General features: G+C 47.5%; 1 protein-coding gene across 1 annotated transcript in view; it reads left to right on the top strand.

Annotated features, from left to right (window-relative positions):
- The first annotated feature begins 863 nt into the window (after positions 1-863).
- Positions 864-19,055, top strand: part of LOC143272880 (receptor-type tyrosine-protein phosphatase H-like) — a 57,892-nt gene continuing 39,700 nt past the window's right edge. Inside the window, exons 1-7 of the mRNA XM_076569612.1 lie at positions 864-1,052; positions 1,786-1,819; positions 4,089-4,358; positions 5,908-6,183; positions 9,533-9,808; positions 13,178-13,453; positions 16,852-17,127. Of these exons, the coding sequence (XP_076425727.1) occupies positions 1,002-1,052; positions 1,786-1,819; positions 4,089-4,358; positions 5,908-6,183; positions 9,533-9,808; positions 13,178-13,453; positions 16,852-17,127 (1,459 nt within the window). The 5' untranslated portion in view covers positions 864-1,001. The remainder of the gene's footprint in view (positions 1,053-1,785; positions 1,820-4,088; positions 4,359-5,907; positions 6,184-9,532; positions 9,809-13,177; positions 13,454-16,851; positions 17,128-19,055) is intronic.

Genomic DNA, 19,055 nt, shown 5'->3' with positions numbered 1-19,055 from the left:
AGTCACCTTTTTCGGGTCACAGAAAGGTCCCGTGACAAGGGAGATTATGCAAATGTAAATAGACTGCGAGGGTGGGTTACAGTCCAGGGGCTGCCTGGTGTGGACAGCTTCTGAGCCAAAGCTGGGGTGGGGGAAGACAGGAGTGAGGCCTGCTGGGGGGCAGCGGGAGGGTACACCTGTGGTGGAGACAGGCTGTACAAAGGCCAGGGCGTGAGGAACATGCAGGACTCACCTGAGAGCTGCAAAGGTCTGTGGGAGGCAGGAAAAGGAGACAGAATCCAGAGCCTGTGTCAGGCTTAAGCTTGCTAGTGGGACTCGAGATACAGCTTCCAGTCTAGTCGTGTGTGCTTGTGTGCGTGCGTGCGTGTGCGTGTGTGCGTGTGCGTGTGTGTGTGTGTGTGTGTGTGTGTGTGTGTTTAAGACAGTATCTGATTCTGTAACCCTGACTGGTTTGTAATTTACAGTAATCCTGCCTCAGTTTCCCCTCTCAAGTGCTGGGATTACAGGTGTGAGTCACTATACCTGGCTTTGGGCTGGCTGTGATGTGTCCCATCCACTAAGAGAGGACAGTCAGACGGACATTCGGACATTCGCCTCTTCCTAATTTGGGCCTTTGAAATCTGCATGGTGCATTCACACACAGTGGAAAGTGACCTCTGCTGGCCTACGGGGTCTGAAGGCCACTGAGTAGGGAAGAAGCTTTTGTGGTACAAAATGGGGTGAGTGGAGCCCCGAGGGTTCCAGACAGGACCATAGAGAAGATGTGGAGGATGTCTGTGTGGGGATTTGAGAGGAAAGGAAAAAGGGGGGTGGGGTGGGGGACAGGGCAGGGCCGTGCCGGGCTCTCAAGCTCAGAGCTTCTACTTCCTCCTCCGCCCATTCCAGTGCTAGCCTCTGGCCTCACCAATGGGCTGGCAAAAGAAAAAATTCTTGAGTTTAAAGTCCAGCAGGTAAAGTTCCAGACCTAGGACTCCTGTGTTCCTTATGAAGCATCAAGACACATGGCCAGAGCTGGTGGGAACCTCGGGGTCTGGGGGACTTTGGTGCTACTGGTAAGTTCTCTCCTGCTCAGGCCTGAGCTGGGGTCCAAGGGAGGGAGGGGTAGAAAGTGGCTGGAATGTACACCCCCAGAGGTGTGGAGGAAGGTTCCTCAGCCAGGGCCTTGAGGGAGCAGGGGGTGGTCACTACCTGGAGAAGGAAGGATGCTGAGTTTGGAGGACTATAGACAATCTTACTACAGCGGAGTCTGGATGCTGTAGTGTCGGGCGTGGAGAGTGAACATACATCGAGCCGCTCACACACACAGCCCAGCCCTCCTCCCCCAGACCCAGAAGCCCAGAGCCTGCCCTGCCTCCCACACCCTAACTCTCTTCCCACAAACCCACGGCTTCCAGCCTCTGCCCCCCCTCAACTCTGCCCACAGTCTGTCTTCAGAGTCCACTTTTATTTTCCTCCTGTTGTCCCCCAGGGCCACCCTCCCTCCCCCAAGGCCTCTGGTTATATTTTTCAGAAAGTGAAAGTCCTCATGTTATCTCTTGCCCGTATCTGGGAACCAAGGTTGGTTCCGGATTCCCTGGAGTTGCACCTTTGCCATGGGTGACCGGTCTTCCTAGCCAACAGAGCGCCAGTGTCGGGACGACCTTTATCACACCCACATTCCTCTCCTTGGTCAGGGTTGGAGGAAAGGTTGGGGACAGAGATCAGGAGAGTCTCAACAGCCAGGCCAGCCCCACCTCCCCAATCTCCCCTAGCTCAGCTAATTTCTTCTTACCTGGATTCCTCTAGGGTCTGTCCGGTTGCACCGTGGTCAGGGCGGCTGGTGAGTAAAACCCCACGTTTAATCATTGTCCTTGCCGGGAGAGGAGACCCCAGGTCCTCTGAGTCTGAGGGCCCATGGGGGGCTGAGGGCAAGGGAAGATTCTCAACTTGGATGTGGGGAGGTGGTACACAGCGGTGGGAGGGAGCCTGATGAATGATCCATGCTTTTCTAACTTGAAAGCCTCACTCAAATTCTCAGGCCTAAACCCAGTGAGAAACCTGAGAGAGGAAGCTCAGAACACCAGCTCCATCACTCCGAGCTGGGAGGCCCCAGAGCCCACTGGCCCTCAGAACCTGACCTACTGGGTCCGGTGGCTTGGAGATGGTGAGAGAAATAACGTTCAGAACACAGCAGATACCCGGGGCGTGGTGGAAAGGCTTGCTCCCGCTTCTTCGTATGAAGTTTCTGTGTGGGTAGAAAAAGATGGAGGCAGAAGCTACACACAAACTGTCAAAGCCTCCACAGGCGAGAGGCAGACTCTCTCGTATTCTTTCCTTCTTTGGAAGGGACCTGCTTAAGGGGTGACAGGAGAGCCTGGTGGTGGCGGTGGTGGTGGTGGTGGCGGCGGCGTTGGCCGAGCATGCCTTTGATCCCAGCATTCGAGAGTCAGAGACAGGCGGATCTCTGTGAGTTCGAGGCTAGCCTGCTCTGTAGAGCAAGATCCAGGACAGCCAGGGCTACACAGAGAAACCCTGGAGAGAGAGAGAGAGAGAGAGAGAGAGAGAGAGAGAGAGAGAGGGAGGGAGGGAGGGAGGGAGGGAAGGAGGGAGGGAGGGAGGGAGGGAGGGAGGGAGGGAGGGAGGGAGAGAGGAGAAGGTGGGAGATTCCACAATCCAACAGAACTGGAATGAAATCCATATGAGTGAATCTCTGGGTTTTATTACCCACTTTAAATAGAGGAAAAGAGATACAGGGGAAATGGATCCTCATAGTTCATGTAGCCCAGTGGGTCCAGGAGGTTCCTAGCATAAAGGGAGCATAAAATCAGCATTCCTAATTTCATACTAGATTATTCCTGGCTCCATGGGTTGCAACTGGCCACATCCCAGGAGCTCACCCATCACACAATCTTGTGCCTCCCTACTGGGCTTCCTATTGGTCTCAGCCACCCACACGGGGCCCATGACTTACAGAAATGTGAGGACCAGGAATAGTTGACCTTCCCATAGGTCTTTCTTACAGTCCTAGCCCCAGGGTGGGAGATGGGAGCAACAACTGTGTTGCCTTTTGTTTTTATTGTGTGACCTGGGTGTGATATGGTGTTAACCATTGAAGCAGGTGGCTAGGTCACTGAAGACAGTGACTTCCTCTCTCCCAGCAGCCCTGGACTGCCATTTGCTCGCCTCGGTGGGGTCTCATGAGTACACCCTCCATATATGGATGTGTAGGGCATTCATCTTGGGTAGGCTTTATACCTACGACCACAGCTGTTGGGAGTTCATGAGGACTACAGCTATGTTGGACCCCAAGACAAGCGTTTCACACCCCTCCTCCCCATCTTCCCGTTCTTACATTCCTTTCACCCCCTTCCCATGATGTTGTCTGAGCCTTGGGGAGGATGACGGGTGTGTCTTAAACATCTCAACCATACATGAGTCCCTGGGTTAACCATGTCACTACAGAGAGCAGCGTCTTTGAACAAGGCTGAGGAGCCATGAAGGTCCCTGGTACAAGTCCATGCACTTGTCCCTACTTGGCGCCTGGAGCATGTCCAAACACTGGCTCATCCTTAACTAATTAATTTAATTTTCAAGACACGGTATGTCTGTGTAGCCCGGACTGTCCTGGAACTCACTCTGTAGACCAGGCTGGCCTGGAACTAACTAATTGCCTCCCACGTGCTAGGATTAAAGGCATATGCCACCATACTCAGTCGATTTATTTGTTTATTCGTGTGTGTGTGTGTGTGTGTGTGTGTGTGTGTGTGTGTGTGTGAGATGGTGTTGGTGGTGGTGCTCAGAGCATGTTGTCAGCTGTCTTCCTGTGTGGCTCAGTACTTTTATTTATTATTTATCATTTACTTTATAATATATCTAAATTTATTTATTGCTATCACATGTATGTGTTTGTGCGTGCGTGCTTAACTGTGAATATGACTCCATATCCTCAGCTTAGAGTTAACTAGGAAGCCCAGACTGTCTTTGAACCAGGGAAGTCCTGCTGTCTCAGTCTCCCAAGGGATGGCATTGTAGGCACAAACCACATAGGGTTCACAGATTAGGGAAATTTGGGGCAAATGATTGATTGTTCCTTCTGCCCTTATTTTCAGATCCAAGCCCAGTGAGAAACCTGAGGGTGGAGGCTCAGGACAGCAGCTCCATCAGCCTGACATGGGACGTCCCTGAGGGCTCCTCCTCCTCCCAGAACCTCACCTACTGGGCCCAGTGCACTGAAGATGGTGGCCAGAGTGTGACCCGGAACACAACAGACACCCGAGTCACCGTGGATGGACTGTGTCCTGCCTCTTCATATGAGTGTTCTGTGTGGGTGGAAAGAGATGGAGTCCGCAGCTCCAACGTGACTGTCAATCAATCCACAGGTGAGAGCGGATGGACACTCTTGTCTTCCTTCTCCTTAACCAGAAGTGGTAGAAAGTGGTTGAGACGTGACAAGAGAAATCTGCAGGCGTCATGCCCCAGAGGGAATAAAGTGGAAGCCAAGTATGGACCATTCCCTTTTTTATCAGCCACGTCAGAAATGAGCAAGACATGGGTCAAATGGTCTTCAGGGGACGTTTCCAGTTGTCCAACAGGACCTAAATAGTCTCCTTTTTCTGCCCGTTACCATTTTTGTGTGTGTGTAGGGTTATTACATTCTGTGTGACAGTGGATCATGTGTGTGCACACTCCTGTGTGTGGGTGTTTGTTCAGAGCCAGGAGTCACCTTAGATGTGGTTCCTCAGAGTCACTGACCTTGATTTGGAGACAGAGACTCTTACTCAGACATGCACTCACCACTTGGACCAGATCCTCTCTTCCCACATTGGCTTCCACAGTGTTGGGGTGACAAGTTTGAGACATCCTGTCATGTTTTCACAGGGTTCTGGGATTGAACTCAGCTCCTGGTGTTTGTATCGCAAGTACATGATCAGATGAGCAACTTCCCCAGGCCCTTGTTCACGTTTGAGATAGCATGTCCCTATGTTTCCCAGACTGGCTTGGAACTCAATATGTTGTCCAGGCTGGTTTGAATTTGATGGTGCTTGTCACATAGGAGATTGGGAAGGCATGGCCCTCATCACAGACAGCATTTGGAAAGGTCTGGTCTAGATCTTGATATTCAGTATGATGGACATGTTGGTAGCACCAGTATTTCCCTATAGCTGATTGGGGATGCTTTATTTCTAACCTGAGAAAAGAACATCCATGTGCTCAAGAAGTTCTGGTTACCTATATGCAAACTTCAAGAACTACTGGTCTAGGCCAGCACAGTGATACCCAGGTGTGATGCTAGCACTGAGGAGATAGAGATAGATAGGAGGATCTGAAGGTGAAGGTTATCCTTGGCTACATAGAGAGTATGAAGGCAACTGGGACCTTGTGAGACTGTACTGGCTAGTTTTGTCAACTTGACATAAGAGAACGTCACCTGGGAAGAGGGAAGTTTAACTGAGAAAATGCCTTCATTGCATTGCCCTGTGAGGCTTTTTCTTGATGACTGATTGATGTGGGAGTGTTCTGCCCACGGTGGGTGGTACCATTCCCTACACAGGTGGTCTTGGGGTGTATATGAAAGCCAGCTGAGCATTTATGGAGAGCAAGCTAGTCAGCAGCATTTCTCCATGGCCTCTGCTTCAGTTCCTGCCTCCAGGTTCCTGCCTGGAGTTCCTGCCCTGACTACACTTCATAACAGACTGTAACGTGCAAGATGAACTAAACCTTTCCACTCCTAGTTGCTCTGAGTCATGGTGCTTTTCTACAACAGTAGAAACCCCAGCAGGACAGAAACCCTGTTTGAGGACCAGACCTAGTTCATCTCCCCAACAAAATATTGAGAGCATCTAGAAAACTTTTAAAGCAGAGTGCCCACTGGCTGCTTCCTTTGCCCTGTCCTGATGCTGACCTGTATCTTTTTTGTTAATATCTCAGCTCCAAACCCAGTGAGAAACCTGAGGGTGGAAGCTCAGGACAACAGCTCCATCAGCCTGACATGGGGCGTCCCTGAGAACTCCTGCTCCTCCTCCTCCCAGAACCTCACCTACTGGGCCCAGTGCACTGAAGATGGTGGCCATAATGAGACCCGGAACACAACAGACACCCGAGTCACTGTGGATGACCTGTGTCCTGCCTCTTCATATGAGTGTTCTGTGTGGGTGGAAAGAGATGGCGTCAGCAGCTCCAAGGTGACTGTCAATCAATCCACAGGTGAGAGCGGACACTCTTGTCTTCCTTCTCCTTAACCAGAAGTGGTAAAAAGTGGTTGAGACGTGACAAGAGAAATCTGCAGGCGTCATGCCCCAGAGGGAATAAAGTGGAAGCCAAGTATGGACAATTCCCTTTTTTATCAGCCACATCAGAAATGAGCAAGACATGTGTCAAATGGGTCTTCAGGGGACGTTTCCAGTTGTCCAACAGGACCTAAATAGTCTCCTTTTTCTGCCCTTTTCCATTTTCCTGTGTGTGTTTGTGTGTGTGTGTGCGTGTGCGTGTGTATGTATGTATGTATGTATGTAGCTTGCATGTGTACGTGTGTTCTTCGTATGTGAAGGTGAGTAGTTGTGTGTGAAGGTCCATGGTTGTGGTCAAGAACCATCAACTCGTCAGCTCCATTCATTCTAACCTGGACAGACTTCTTGTCTAGACTCTTCTTTTCTCTCAGACAGGGACTCATGATAGAACTCGGACTGTGTTAGACTTCACTATGGTAGACCATGCTGGCCTTGAATTCACAGAGATCAACCTTACTCTGCCTCTGAGTTCTGGGATTAACAGAAGAAGCCACCACTCCCAGCCCATTTTATTTATTCATTATTTGATTTGATTTGATATGTGTTTGTTTATTGGATGTGTGGATGAGTATGTGGAGGTCATAGGAGCATTTGGTGGGAGTAAATACTCTCCTCCAATATGTGGGTCCCAGAGATTGAACTCAAGTAATCAGACTTGGTGGCAATCACCTCTATCTGCTGATCCATATTGGCGGCCCCTTATTTTGAATATCAAGATGTCTGTTTTTACACTAAGCGCAGTCCTTCTTGTGGACTCATTTTCCTTCACCATGCCCACCTACTGGCCCTCCTGTCACAGAGAGTTTTCCTTTACTTTTCCGTTACATCTATATGATTTTATGTAAGTATATAAATGTCTAGGAACAAGAAACGAGAGAAAATATACAGTATTTGTCTTTCAGAGACTGGTTAATATACTTAAATGTTTTTCTTTCAAAACAGAGTTTCTCTGTGAATCTTTGTCTGCCCTGGAAGTCACTCTGTAGACCAGGCTAGCCTCAAACTCATTGAGATCCTCTGGCCCCTGCCTCCCAAGTGCTGGGATTAAAGGCATATGGCACCATGCCTGGATAATTTACTTAAAATTTAATAAAAAATTATTTTAAGTGTATGGTTATTTTCCTGCACATATGTCTGTGCACCGTGTGTGTGTGTGTGTGTGTGTGTGTGTGTGTGTGTGTGTGTGTGTCTATGCAGCAAGCCAGGAAGCATCATTTCTCCATGGTTTCTGCCTCAGTTTCTGCTTCCAGGTTCTTGCCTTGGCATCCCTCAGTGATGCGCTGTAAAGGATGAGTGGAACTAAACCCTTTGCTCCCCAAGTTGCTTTTGGTCATACTGTTTAATCACAGCAACATAAACTCTATCTAGAGTTGGATGATGGTGGTAACGCCTTTAATTCTAGTACTCAAGAGGCAGAGGCTGGCTGGGCTCTGAGTTCTAGGCCAGCCTGGTCTACACAGCCAACTCTAGGACAGCCCGGGCTATACAGTGGTACCCGAAAAAATTAATAATAATAAAAATTAAAGAAACCCTATCTAAGACAATACTCCACAGGGTATAACTTATGATGCTCATGTACTCATGAGAGTGGAGCCATCCACTGAGGCTTGACCAACCTACCAGGACCACCACCCTGAGGAAAACTGACTCTCCTTCCTCTAGAGGCAAACTGCCTATGGTCAGCTCCTCAGGTAGCGGGTGGAACATCAGTGTTCCCTCCACTGCTATCTGGAATGTTGGCTGTCCTGGTCTCATTCAGGATTTGTGCAAGCAATCTTCGCTGCTGTGAGTTCATGAGTGTGCAACAGTCCTGTCCTGTCCAGAAGGCACTTCTGTCTCTCATCATCCTCGTGCCCTCCTCCTCTGTCATGTTCCCTGAGTTTGGGGGTTATTTTTTGTAACTTTATTTATTTATTTGTGTGTCGTGTGTGTGTGTGTGTGTGTGTGTGTGTGTGTGTGTGTGTGTATGTGTGTAGGGTTTTTACATCATTCATGTGTAACAGTGGATCATGTGTGTGCACACTCCTGTGTGTGAGTGTTTGTTCAGAGCCAGGAGTCACCTTAGATGTGGTTCCTCAGAGTCACTGACCTTGATTTGGAGACAGAGACTCTTACTCAGACATGCACTCACCACTTGGACCAGATCCTCTCTTCCCACATTGGCTTCCACAGTGTTGGGGTGACAGGTTTGAGATATCCTGTCATGTTTTCACAGGGTTCTGGGGATTGAACTCAGCTCCTGGTGTTTGTATCGCAAGTACTTCATCAGATGAGCATCTTCCCCAGGCCCTTGTTCACGTTTGAGATAGCATGTCCCTATGTTTCCCAGACTGGCTTGGAACTCAATATGTTGTCCAGGCTGGTTTGAATTTGATGGTGCTTGTCACATAGGAGATTGGGAAGGCATGGCCCTCATCACAGACAGCATTTGGAAAGGTCTGGTCTAGATCTTGATATTCAGTATGATGGACATGTTGGTAGCACCAGCATTTCCCTATAGCTGATTGGGGATGCTTTATTTCTAACCTGAGAAAAGAACATCCATGTGCTCAAGAAGTTCTGGTTACCTATATGCAAACTTCAAGAACTACTGGTCTAGGCCAGCACAGTGACACCCAGGTGTGATGCTAGCACTGAGGAGATAGAGAGAGATACTAGGATCTGAAGGTGAAGGTTATCCTTGGCTACATAGAGAGTATGAAGGCAACTGGGACCACATGAGACTGTACTGGCTAGTTTTGTCAACTTGACATAAGAGAACGTCACCTGGGAAGAGGGAAGTTTAACTGAGAAAATGCCTTCATTGCATTGCCCTGTGAGGCTTTTTCTTGATGACTGATTGATGTGGGAGTGTTCTGCCCACGGTGGGTGGTACCATTCCCTACACAGGTGGTCTTGGGGTGTATATGAAAGCCAGCTGAGCATTTATGGAGAGCAAGCTAGTCAGCAGCATTTCTCCATGGCCTCTGCTTCAGTTCCTGCCTCCAGGTTCCTGCCTGGAGTTCCTGCCCTGACTACACTTCATAACAGACTGTAACGTGCAAGATGAACTAAACCTTTCCACTCCTAGTTGCTCTGAGTCATGGTGCTTTTCTACAACAGTAGAAACCCCAGCAGGACAGAAACCCTGTTTGAGGACCAGACCTAGTTCATCTCCCCAACAAAATATTGAGAGCATCTAGAAAACTTTTAAAGCAGAGTGCCCACTGGCTGCTTCCTTTGCCCTGTCCTGATGCTGACCTGTATCTTTTTTGTTAATTTCTCAGCTCCAAACCCAGTGAGAAACCTGAGGGTGGAAGCTCAAAACAGCAGCTCCATCAGCCTGACATGGGACGTCCCTGAGAACTCCTGCTCCTCCTCCTCCCAGAACCTCACCTACTGGGCCCAGTGCACTGAAGATGGTGGCCAGAATGAGCCCCGGAGCACAACAGACACCCGAGTCACTGTGGATGGACTGTGTTCTGCCTCTTCATATGAGTGTTCTGTGTGGGTGGAAAGAGATGGCGTCAGCAGCTCCAAGGTGACTCTCAATCAATCCACAGGTGAGAGCGGATGGACACTCTTGTCCTCTTTCTCCTTAACCAGAAGTGGTAAAAAGTGGTTGAGACGTGACAAGAGAAATCTGCAGGGGTCATGCCCCAGAGGGAATAAAGTGGAAGCCAAGTATGGACGATTCCCTTTTTTATCAGCCACGTCAGAAATGAGCAAGCCATGTGTCAAATGGGTGTTCTGGGGACGTTTCCAGTTGTCCAACAGGACCTAAATAGTCTCCTTTTTCTTCCCTTTTCCATTTTCCTGTGTGTGTTTGTGTGTGTGTGTGCGTGTGCGTGTGTATGTATGTATGTATGTATGTATGTATGTATGTATGTATGTAGCTTGCATGTGTACGTGTGTGCTTCGTATGTGAAGGTGAGTAGTTGTGTGTGAAGGTCCATGGTTGTGGTCAAGAACCATCAACTCGTCAGCTCCATTCATTCTAACCTGGACAGACTTCTTGTCTAGACTCTTCTTTTCTCTCAGACAGGGACTCATGATAGAACTCGGACTGTGTTAGACTTCACTATGGTAGACCATGCTGGCCTTGAATTCACAGAGATCAACCTTACTCTGCCTCTGAGTTCTGGGATTAACAGAAGAAGCCACCACTCCCAGCCCATTTTATTTATTCATTATTTGATTTGATTTGATATGTGTTTGTTTATTGGATGTGTGGATGAGTATGTGGAGGTCATAGGAGCATTTGGTGGGAGTAAATACTCTCCTCCAATATGTGGGTCCCAGAGATTGAACTCAAGTAATCAGACTTGGTGGCAATCACCTCTATCTGCTGATCCATATTGGCGGCCCCTTATTTTGAATATCAAGATGTCTGTTTTTACACTAAGCGCAGTCCTTCTTGTGGACTCATTTTCCTTCACCATGCCCACCTACTGGCCCTCCTGTCACAGAGAGTTTTCCTTTACTTTTCCGTTACATCTATATGATTTTATGTAAGTATATAAATGTCTAGGAACAAGAAACGAGAGAAAATATACAGTATTTGTCTTTCAGAGACTGGTTAATATACTTAAATGTTTTTCTTTCAAAACAGAGTTTCTCTGTGAATCTTTGTCTGCCCTGGAAGTCACTCTGTAGACCAGGCTAGCCTCAAACTCATTGAGATCCTCTGGCCCCTGCCTCCCAAGTGCTGGGATTAAAGGCATATGGCACCATGCCTGGATAATTTACTTAAAATTTAATAAAAAATTATTTTAAGTGTATGGTTATTTTCCTGCACATATGTCTGTGCACCGTGTGTGTGTGTGTGTGTGTGTGTGTGTGTGTGTGTGTGTGTGTGTCTATGCAGCAAGCCAGGAAGCATCATTTCTCCATGGTTTCTGCCTCAGTTTCTGCTTTCAGGTTCTTGCCTTGGCATCCCTCAGTGATGCGCTGTAAATGATGAGTGGAACTAAATCCTTTGCTCCCCAAGTTGCTTTTGGTCATACTGTTTAATCAGGGCAACATAAACTCTATCTAGAGTTGGATGATGGTGGTAACGCCTTTAATTCTAGTACTCAAGAGGCAGAGGCTGGCTGGGCTCTGAGTTCTAGGCCAGCCTGGTCTACAGAGCCAACTCTAGGACAGCCCGGGCTATACAGTGGTACCCGAAAAAATTAATAATGATAAAAATTAAAGAAACCCTATCTAAGACAATACTCCACAGGGTATAACTTATGATGCTCATGTACTCATGAGAGTGGAGCCATCCACTGAGGCTTGACCAACCTACCAGGACCACCACCCTGAGGAAAACTGACTCTCCTGCCTCTAGAGGCAAACTGCCTATGGTCAGCTCCTCAGGTAGCGGGTGGAACATCAGTGTTCCCTCCACTGCTATCTGGAATGTTGGCTGTCCTGGTCTCATTCAGGATTTGTGCAAGCAATCTTCGCTGCTGTGAGTTCATGAGTGTGCAACAGTCCTGTCCTGTCCAGAAGGCACTTCTGTCTCTCATCATCCTCGTGCCCTCCTCCTCTGTCATGTTCCCTGAGTTTGGGGGTTATTTTTTGTAACTTTATTTATTTATTTGTGTGTCGTGTGTGTGTGTGTGTGTGTGTGTGTGTGTGTGTGTGTATGTGTGTAGGGTTTTTACATCATTCATGTGTAACAGTGGATCATGTGTGTGCACACTCCTGTGTGTGAGTGTTTGTTCAGAGCCAGGAGTCACCTTAGATGTGGTTCCTCAGAGTCACTGACCTTGATTTGGAGACAGAGACTCTTACTCAGACATGCACTCACCACTTGGACCAGATCCTCTCTTCCCACATTGGCTTCCACAGTGTTGGGGTGACAGGTTTGAGATATCCTGTCATGTTTTCACAGGGTTCTGGGGATTGAACTCAGCTCCTGGTGTTTGTATCGCAAGTACTTCATCAGATGAGCATCTTCCCCAGGCCCTTGTTCACGTTTGAGATAGCATGTCCCTATGTTTCCCAGACTGGCTTGGAACTCAATATGTTGTCCAGGCTGGTTTGAATTTGATGGTGCTTGTCACATAGGAGATTGGGAAGGCATGGCCCTCATCACAGACAGCATTTGGAAAGGTCTGGTCTAGATCTTGATATTCAGTATGATGGACATGTTGGTAGCACCAGCATTTCCCTACAGCTGATTGGGGATGCTTTATTTCTAACCTGAGAAAAGAACATCCATGTGCTCAAGAAGTTCTGGTTACCTATATGCAAACTTCAAGAACTACTGGTCTAGGCCAGCACAGTGATACCCAGGTGTGATGCTAGCACTGAGGAGATAGAGAGAGATACTAGGATCTGAAGGTGAAGGTTATCCTTGGCTACATAGAGAGTATGAAGGCAACTGGGACCACATGAGACTGTACTGGCTAGTTTTGTCAACTTGACATAAGAGAACGTCACCTGGGAAGAGGGAAGTTTAACTGAGAAAATGCCTTCATTGCATTGCCCTGTGAGGCTTTTTCTTGATGACTGATTGATGTGGGAGTGTTCTGCCCACGGTGGGTGGTACCATTCACTACACAGGTGGTCTTGGGGTGTATATGAAAGCCAGCTGAGCATTTATGGAGAGCAAGCTAGTCAGCAGCATTTCTCCATGGCCTCTGCTTCAGTTCCTGCCTCCAGGTTCCTGCCTGGAGTTCCTGCCCTGACTACACTTCATAACAGACTGTAACGTGCAAGATGAACTAAACCTTTCCACTCCTAGTTGCTCTGAGTCATGGTGCTTTTCTACAACAGTAGAAACCCCAGCAGGACAGAAACCCTGTTTGAGGACCAGACCTAGTTCATCTCCCCAACAAAATATTGAGAGCATCTAGAAAACTTTTAAAGCAGAGTGCCCACTGGCTGCTTCCTTTGCCCTGTCCTGATGCTGACCTGTATCTTTTTTGTTAATTTCTCAGCTCCAAACCCAGTGAGAAACCTGAGGGTGGAAGCTCAAAACAGCAGCTCCATCAGCCTGACATGGGACGTCCCTGAGAACTCCTGCTCCTCCTCCTCCCAGAACCTCACCTACTGGGCCCAGTGCACTGAAGATGGTGGCCAGAATGAGCCCCGGAGCACAACAGACACCCGAGTCACTGTGGATGGACTGTGTCCTGCCTCTTCATATGAGTGTTCTGTGTGGGTGGAAAGAGATGGCGTCAGCAGCTCCAAGGTGACTCTCAATCAATCCACAGGTGAGAGCGGATGGACACTCTTGTCCTCTTTCTCCTTAACCAGAAGTGGTAAAAAGTGGTTGAGACGTGACAAGAGAAATCTGCAGGGGTCATGCCCCAGAGGGAATAAAGTGGAAGCCAAGTATGGACGATTCCCTTTTTGATCAGCCACGTCAGAAATGAGCAAGCCATGTGTCAAATGGGTGTTCTGGGGACGTTTCCAGTTGTCCAACAGGACCTAAATAGTCTCCTTTTTCTTCCCTTTTCCATTTTCCTGTGTGTGTTTGTGTGTGTGTGTGCGTGTGCGTGTGCGTGTGTATGTATGTATGTATGTATGTATGTATGTATGTATGTATGTATGTATGTAGCTTGCATGTGTACATGTGTGCTTCGTATGTGAAGGTGAGTAGTTGTGTGTGAAGGTCCATGGTTGTGGTCAAGAACCATCAACTCGTCAGCTCCATTCATTCTAACCTGGACAGACTTCTTGTCTAGACTCTTCTTTTCTCTCAGACAGGGACTCATGATAGAACTCGGACTGTGTTAGACTTCACTATGGTAGACCATGCTGGCCTTGAATTCACAGAGATCAACCTTACTCTGCCTCTGAGTTCTGGGATTAACAGAAGAAGCCACCTCTCCCAGCCCATTTTATTTATTCATTATTTGATTTGATTTGATATGTGTTTGTTTATTGGATGTGTGGATGAGTATGTGGAGGTCATAGGAGCATTTGGTGGGAGTAAATACTCTCCTCCAATATGTGGGTCCCAGAGATTGAACTCAAGTAATCAGACTTGGTGGCAATCACCTTTATCTGCTGATCCATATTGGCGGCCCCTTATTTTGAATATCAAGATGTCTGTTTTTACACTAAGCGCAGCCCTTCTCGTGGACTCATTTTCCTTCACCATGCCCACCTACTGGCCCTCCTGTCACAGAGAGTTTTCCTTTACTTTTCCGTCACATCTATATGATTTTATGTAAGTATATAAATGTCTAGGAACAAGAAACGAGAGAAAATATACAGTATTTGTCTTTCAGAGACTGGTTAATATCCTTAAATGTTTTTCTTTCAAAACAGAGTTTCTCTGTGAATCTTTGTCTGTCCTGGAAGTCACTCTGTAGACCAGGCTAGCCTCAAACTCATTGAGATCCTCTGGCCCCTGCCTCCCAAGTGCTGGGATTAAAGGCATATGGCACCATGCCTGGATAATTTACTTAAAATTTAATAAAAAATTATTTTAAGTGTATGGTTATTTTCCTGCACATATGTCTGTGCACCGTGTGTGTGTGTGTGTGTGTGTGTGTGTGTGTGTGTGTGTGTGTGTGTGTGTGTGTGTCTGTGCAGCAAGCCAGGAAGCATCATGTCTCCATGGTTTCCTCCTCAGGTTCTGCTTCCAGGTTCTTGCCTTGGCATCCCTCAGTGATGCGCTGTAAAGGATGAGTGGAACTAAACCCTTTGCTCCCCAAGTTGCTTTTGGTCATACTGTTTAATCACAGCAACACAAACTCTATCTAGAGTTGGATGATGGTGGTAACGCCTTTAATTCTAGTACTCAAGAGGCAGAGGCTGGCTGGGCTCTGAGTTCTAGGCCAGCCTGGTCTACAGAGCCAACTCTAGGACAGCCAGGGCTATACAGTGGTACCCCAAAAAATTAATAATAATAAAAATTAAAGAAACCCTATCTAAGACAATACTCCACAGGGTATAACTTATGATGCTCATGTACTCATGAGAGTGGAGCCATCCACTGAGGCTTGACCAACCTACCAGGACCACCACCCTGAGGAAAACTGACTCTCCTTCCTCTAGAGGCAAACTGCCTATGGTTAGCTCTTCAGGTAGCGGGTGGAACATCAGTGTTCCCTCCACTGCTATCTAGAATGTTGGCTGTCCTGGTCTCATTCAGGATTTGTGCAAGCAATCTTCGCCGCTGTGAGTTCATGAGTGTGCAACAGTCCTGTCCTGTCCAGAAGGCACTTCTGTCTCTCATCATCCTCGTGCCCTCCTCCTCTGTCATGTTCCCTGAGTTTGGGGGTTATTTTTTGTAACTTTATTTATTTATTTGTGTGTCGTGTGTGTGTGTGTGTGTGTGTGTGTGTGTGTGTGTGTGTGTATGTGTGTAGGGTTTTTACATCATTCATGTGTAACAGTGGATCATGTGTGTGCACACTCCTGTGTGTGAGTGTTTGTTCAGAGCCAGGAGTCACCTTAGATGTGGTTCCTCAGAGTCACTGACCTTGATTTGGAGACAGAGACTCTTACTCAGACATGCACTCACCACTTGGACCAGATCCTCTCTTCCCACATTGGCTTCCACAGTGTTGGGGTGACAGGTTTGAGACATCCTGTCATGTTTTCACAGGGTTCTGGGATTGAACTCAGCTCCTGGTGTTTGTATCGCAAGTACTTGATCAGATGAGCAACTTCCCCAGGCCCTTGTTCACGTTTGAGATAGCATGTCCCTATGTTTCCCAGACTGGCTTGGAACTCAATATGTTGTCCAGGCTGGTTTGAATTTGATGGTGCTTGTCACATAGGAGATTGGGAAGGCATGGCCCTCATCACAGACAGCATTTGGAAAGGTCTGGTCTAGATCTTGATATTCAGTATGATGGACATGTTGGTAGCACCAGCATTTCCCTATAGCTGATTGGGGATGCTTTATTTCTAACCTGAGAAAAGAACATCCATGTGCTCAAGCAGTTCTGGTTCCCTATATGCAAACTTCAAGAACTACTGGTCTAGGCCAGCACAGTGATACCCAGGTGTGATGCTAGCACTTAGGAGATAGAGATAGATACTAGGATCTGAAGGTGAAGGTTATCCTTGGCTACATAGAGAGTATGAAGGCAACTGGGACCACATGAGACTGTACTGGCTAGTTTTGTCAACTTGACATAAGAGAACGTCACCTGGGAAGAGGGAAGTTTAACGGAGAAAATGCCTTCATTGCATTGCCCTGTGAGGCTTTTTCTTGATGACTGATTGATGTGGGAGTGTTCTGCCCACGGTGGGTGGTACCATTCCCTACACAGGTGGTCTTGGGGCGTATATGAAAGCCAGCTGAGCATTTATGGAGAGCAAGCTAGTCAGCAGCATTTCTCCATGGCCTCTGCTTCAGTTCCTGCCTCCAGGTTCCTGCCTGGAGTTCCTGCCCTGACTACACTTCATAACGGACTGTAACGTGCAAGATGAACTAAACCTTTCCACTCCTAGTTGCTCTGAGTCATGGTGCTTTTCTACAACAGTAGAAACCCCAGCAGGACAGAAACCCTGTTTGAGGACCAGACCTAGTTCATCTCCCCAACAAAATATTGAGAGCATCTAGAAAACTTTTAAAGCAGAGTGCCCACTGGCTGCCTCCTTTGCCCTGTCCTGATGCTGACCTGTATCTTTTTTGTTAATTTCTCAGCTCCAAACCCAGTGAGAAACCTGAGGGTGGAAGCTCAAAACAGCAGCTCCATCAGCCTGACCTGGGACATCCCTGAGAACTCCTGCTCCTCCTCCTCCCAGAAGCTCAACTACTCGGCCCAGTGCACTGCAGATGGTGGGCATAATGAGACCCGGAACACAACAGACACCCGAGTCACTGTGGATGAACTGTGTCCTGCCTCTTCATATGAGTGTTCTGTGTGGGTGGAAAGAGATGGCGTCAGCAGCTCCAAGGTGAATCTCAGTCACTCCACAGGTGAGAGCGGACACTCTTGTCTTCTTTCTCCTTAACCAGAAGTGGTAAAAAGTGGTTGAGACGTGACAAGAGAAATCTGCAGGCGTCATGCCCCAGAGGGAATAAAGTGGAAGCCAAGTATGGACGATTCCCTTTTTTATCAGCCATGTCAGAAATGAGCAAGACATGGGTCAAATGGGTGTTCAGGGGACGTTTCCAGTTGTCCAACACGACCTAAATAGTCTGCTTTTTCTGCCCTTTTCCATTTTCCTGTGTGTGTTTGTGTGTGTGTGTGCGTGTGTGTGTGTATGTATGTATGTATGTATGTATGTATGTATGTATGTATGTAGCTTGCATGTGTACGTGTGTGCTTCGTATGTGAAGGTGAGTAGTTGTGTGTGAAGGTCCATGGTTGTGGTCAAGAACCATCAACTCGTCAGCTCCATTCATTCTAACCTGGACAGACTTCTTGTCTAGACTCTTCTTTTCTCTCAGACAGGGACTCATGATAGAACTCTGACTGTGTTAGACTTCACTATGGTAGGCCATGCTGGCCTTGAATTCACAGAGATCAACCTTACTCTGCCTCTGAGTTCTGGGATTAACAGAAGAAGCCACCACTCCCAGCCCATTTTATTTATTCATTATTTGATTTGATTTGATATGTGTTTGTTTATTGGATGTGTGGATGAGTATGTGGAGGTCATAGGAGCATTTGGTGGGAGTAAATACTCTCCTCCAATATGTGGGTCCCAGAGATTGAACTCAAGTAATCAGACTTGGTGGCAATCACCTTTATCTGCTGATCCATATTGGCGGCCCCTTAGTTTGAATATCAAGATGTCTGTTTTTACACTTAGCACAGTCCTTCTCGTGGACTCATTTTCCTCCCCCATGTCCTCCTACTGGCCCTCCTGTCACAGAGAGTTTTCCTTTACTTTTCCGTCACATCTATATGATTTTATGTAAGTATATAAATGTCTAGGAACAGGAAACGAGAGAAAATATACAGTATTTGTCTTTCAGAGACTGGTTAATACACTTAAATGTTTTTCTTTCAAAACAGAGTTTCTCTGTGAATCTTTGTCTGTCCTGGAACTCACTCTGTAGACCAGGCTAGCCTCAAACTCATTGAGATCCTCTGGCCCCTGCCTCCCAAATGCTGGGATTAAAGGCGTGTGGCACCATGCCTGGATAATTTACTTAAAATTTAATAAGAAATTATTTTAAGTGTATGGTTATTTTCCTGCACATATGTCTGTGCACCGTGTGTGTGTGTGTGTGTGTGTGTGTGTGTGTGTGTGTGTGTGTGTTTGTGTCTGTGCAGCAAGCCAGGAAGCATCATTTCTCCATGGTTTCTGCCTCACTTTCTGCTTCCAGGTTCTTGCCTTGGCATCCCTCAGTGATGCGCTGTAAAGGATGAGTGGAACTAAATCCTTTGCTCCCCAAGTTGCTTTTGGTCATACTGTTTAATCAGGGCAACATAAACTCTATCTAGGGTTGGATGATGGTGGTAACGCCTTTAATCCGAGTACTCAAGAGGCAGAGGCTGGCTGGGCTCTGAGTTCTAGGCCAGCCTGGTGTACAGAGCCAACTCTAGCACAGCCAGGGCTATACAGTGGTACCCCCAAAAATTAATAATAATAAAAATTAAAGAAACCCTATCTAAGACCATACTCCACAGGGTATAACTTATGATGCTCATGTACTCATGAGAGTGGAGCCATCCACTGAGGCTTGACCAACCTACCAGGACCACCACCCTGAGGAAAACTGACTCTCCTTCCTCTAGAGGCAAACTGCCTATGGTTAGCTCTTCAGGTAGCGGGTGGAACATCAGTGTTCCCTCCACTGCTATCTAGAATGTTGGCTGTCCTGGTCTCATTCAGGATTTGTGCAAGCAATCTTCGCTGCTGTGAGTTCATGAGTGTGCAACAGTCCTGTCCTGT

This window comes from Peromyscus maniculatus, chromosome 1, assembly GCF_049852395.1.
Source record: "Peromyscus maniculatus bairdii isolate BWxNUB_F1_BW_parent chromosome 1, HU_Pman_BW_mat_3.1, whole genome shotgun sequence".
NCBI lineage: Eukaryota > Metazoa > Chordata > Mammalia > Rodentia > Cricetidae > Peromyscus > Peromyscus maniculatus.
This window is presented reverse-complemented; position numbering and strand designations above follow the sequence as displayed.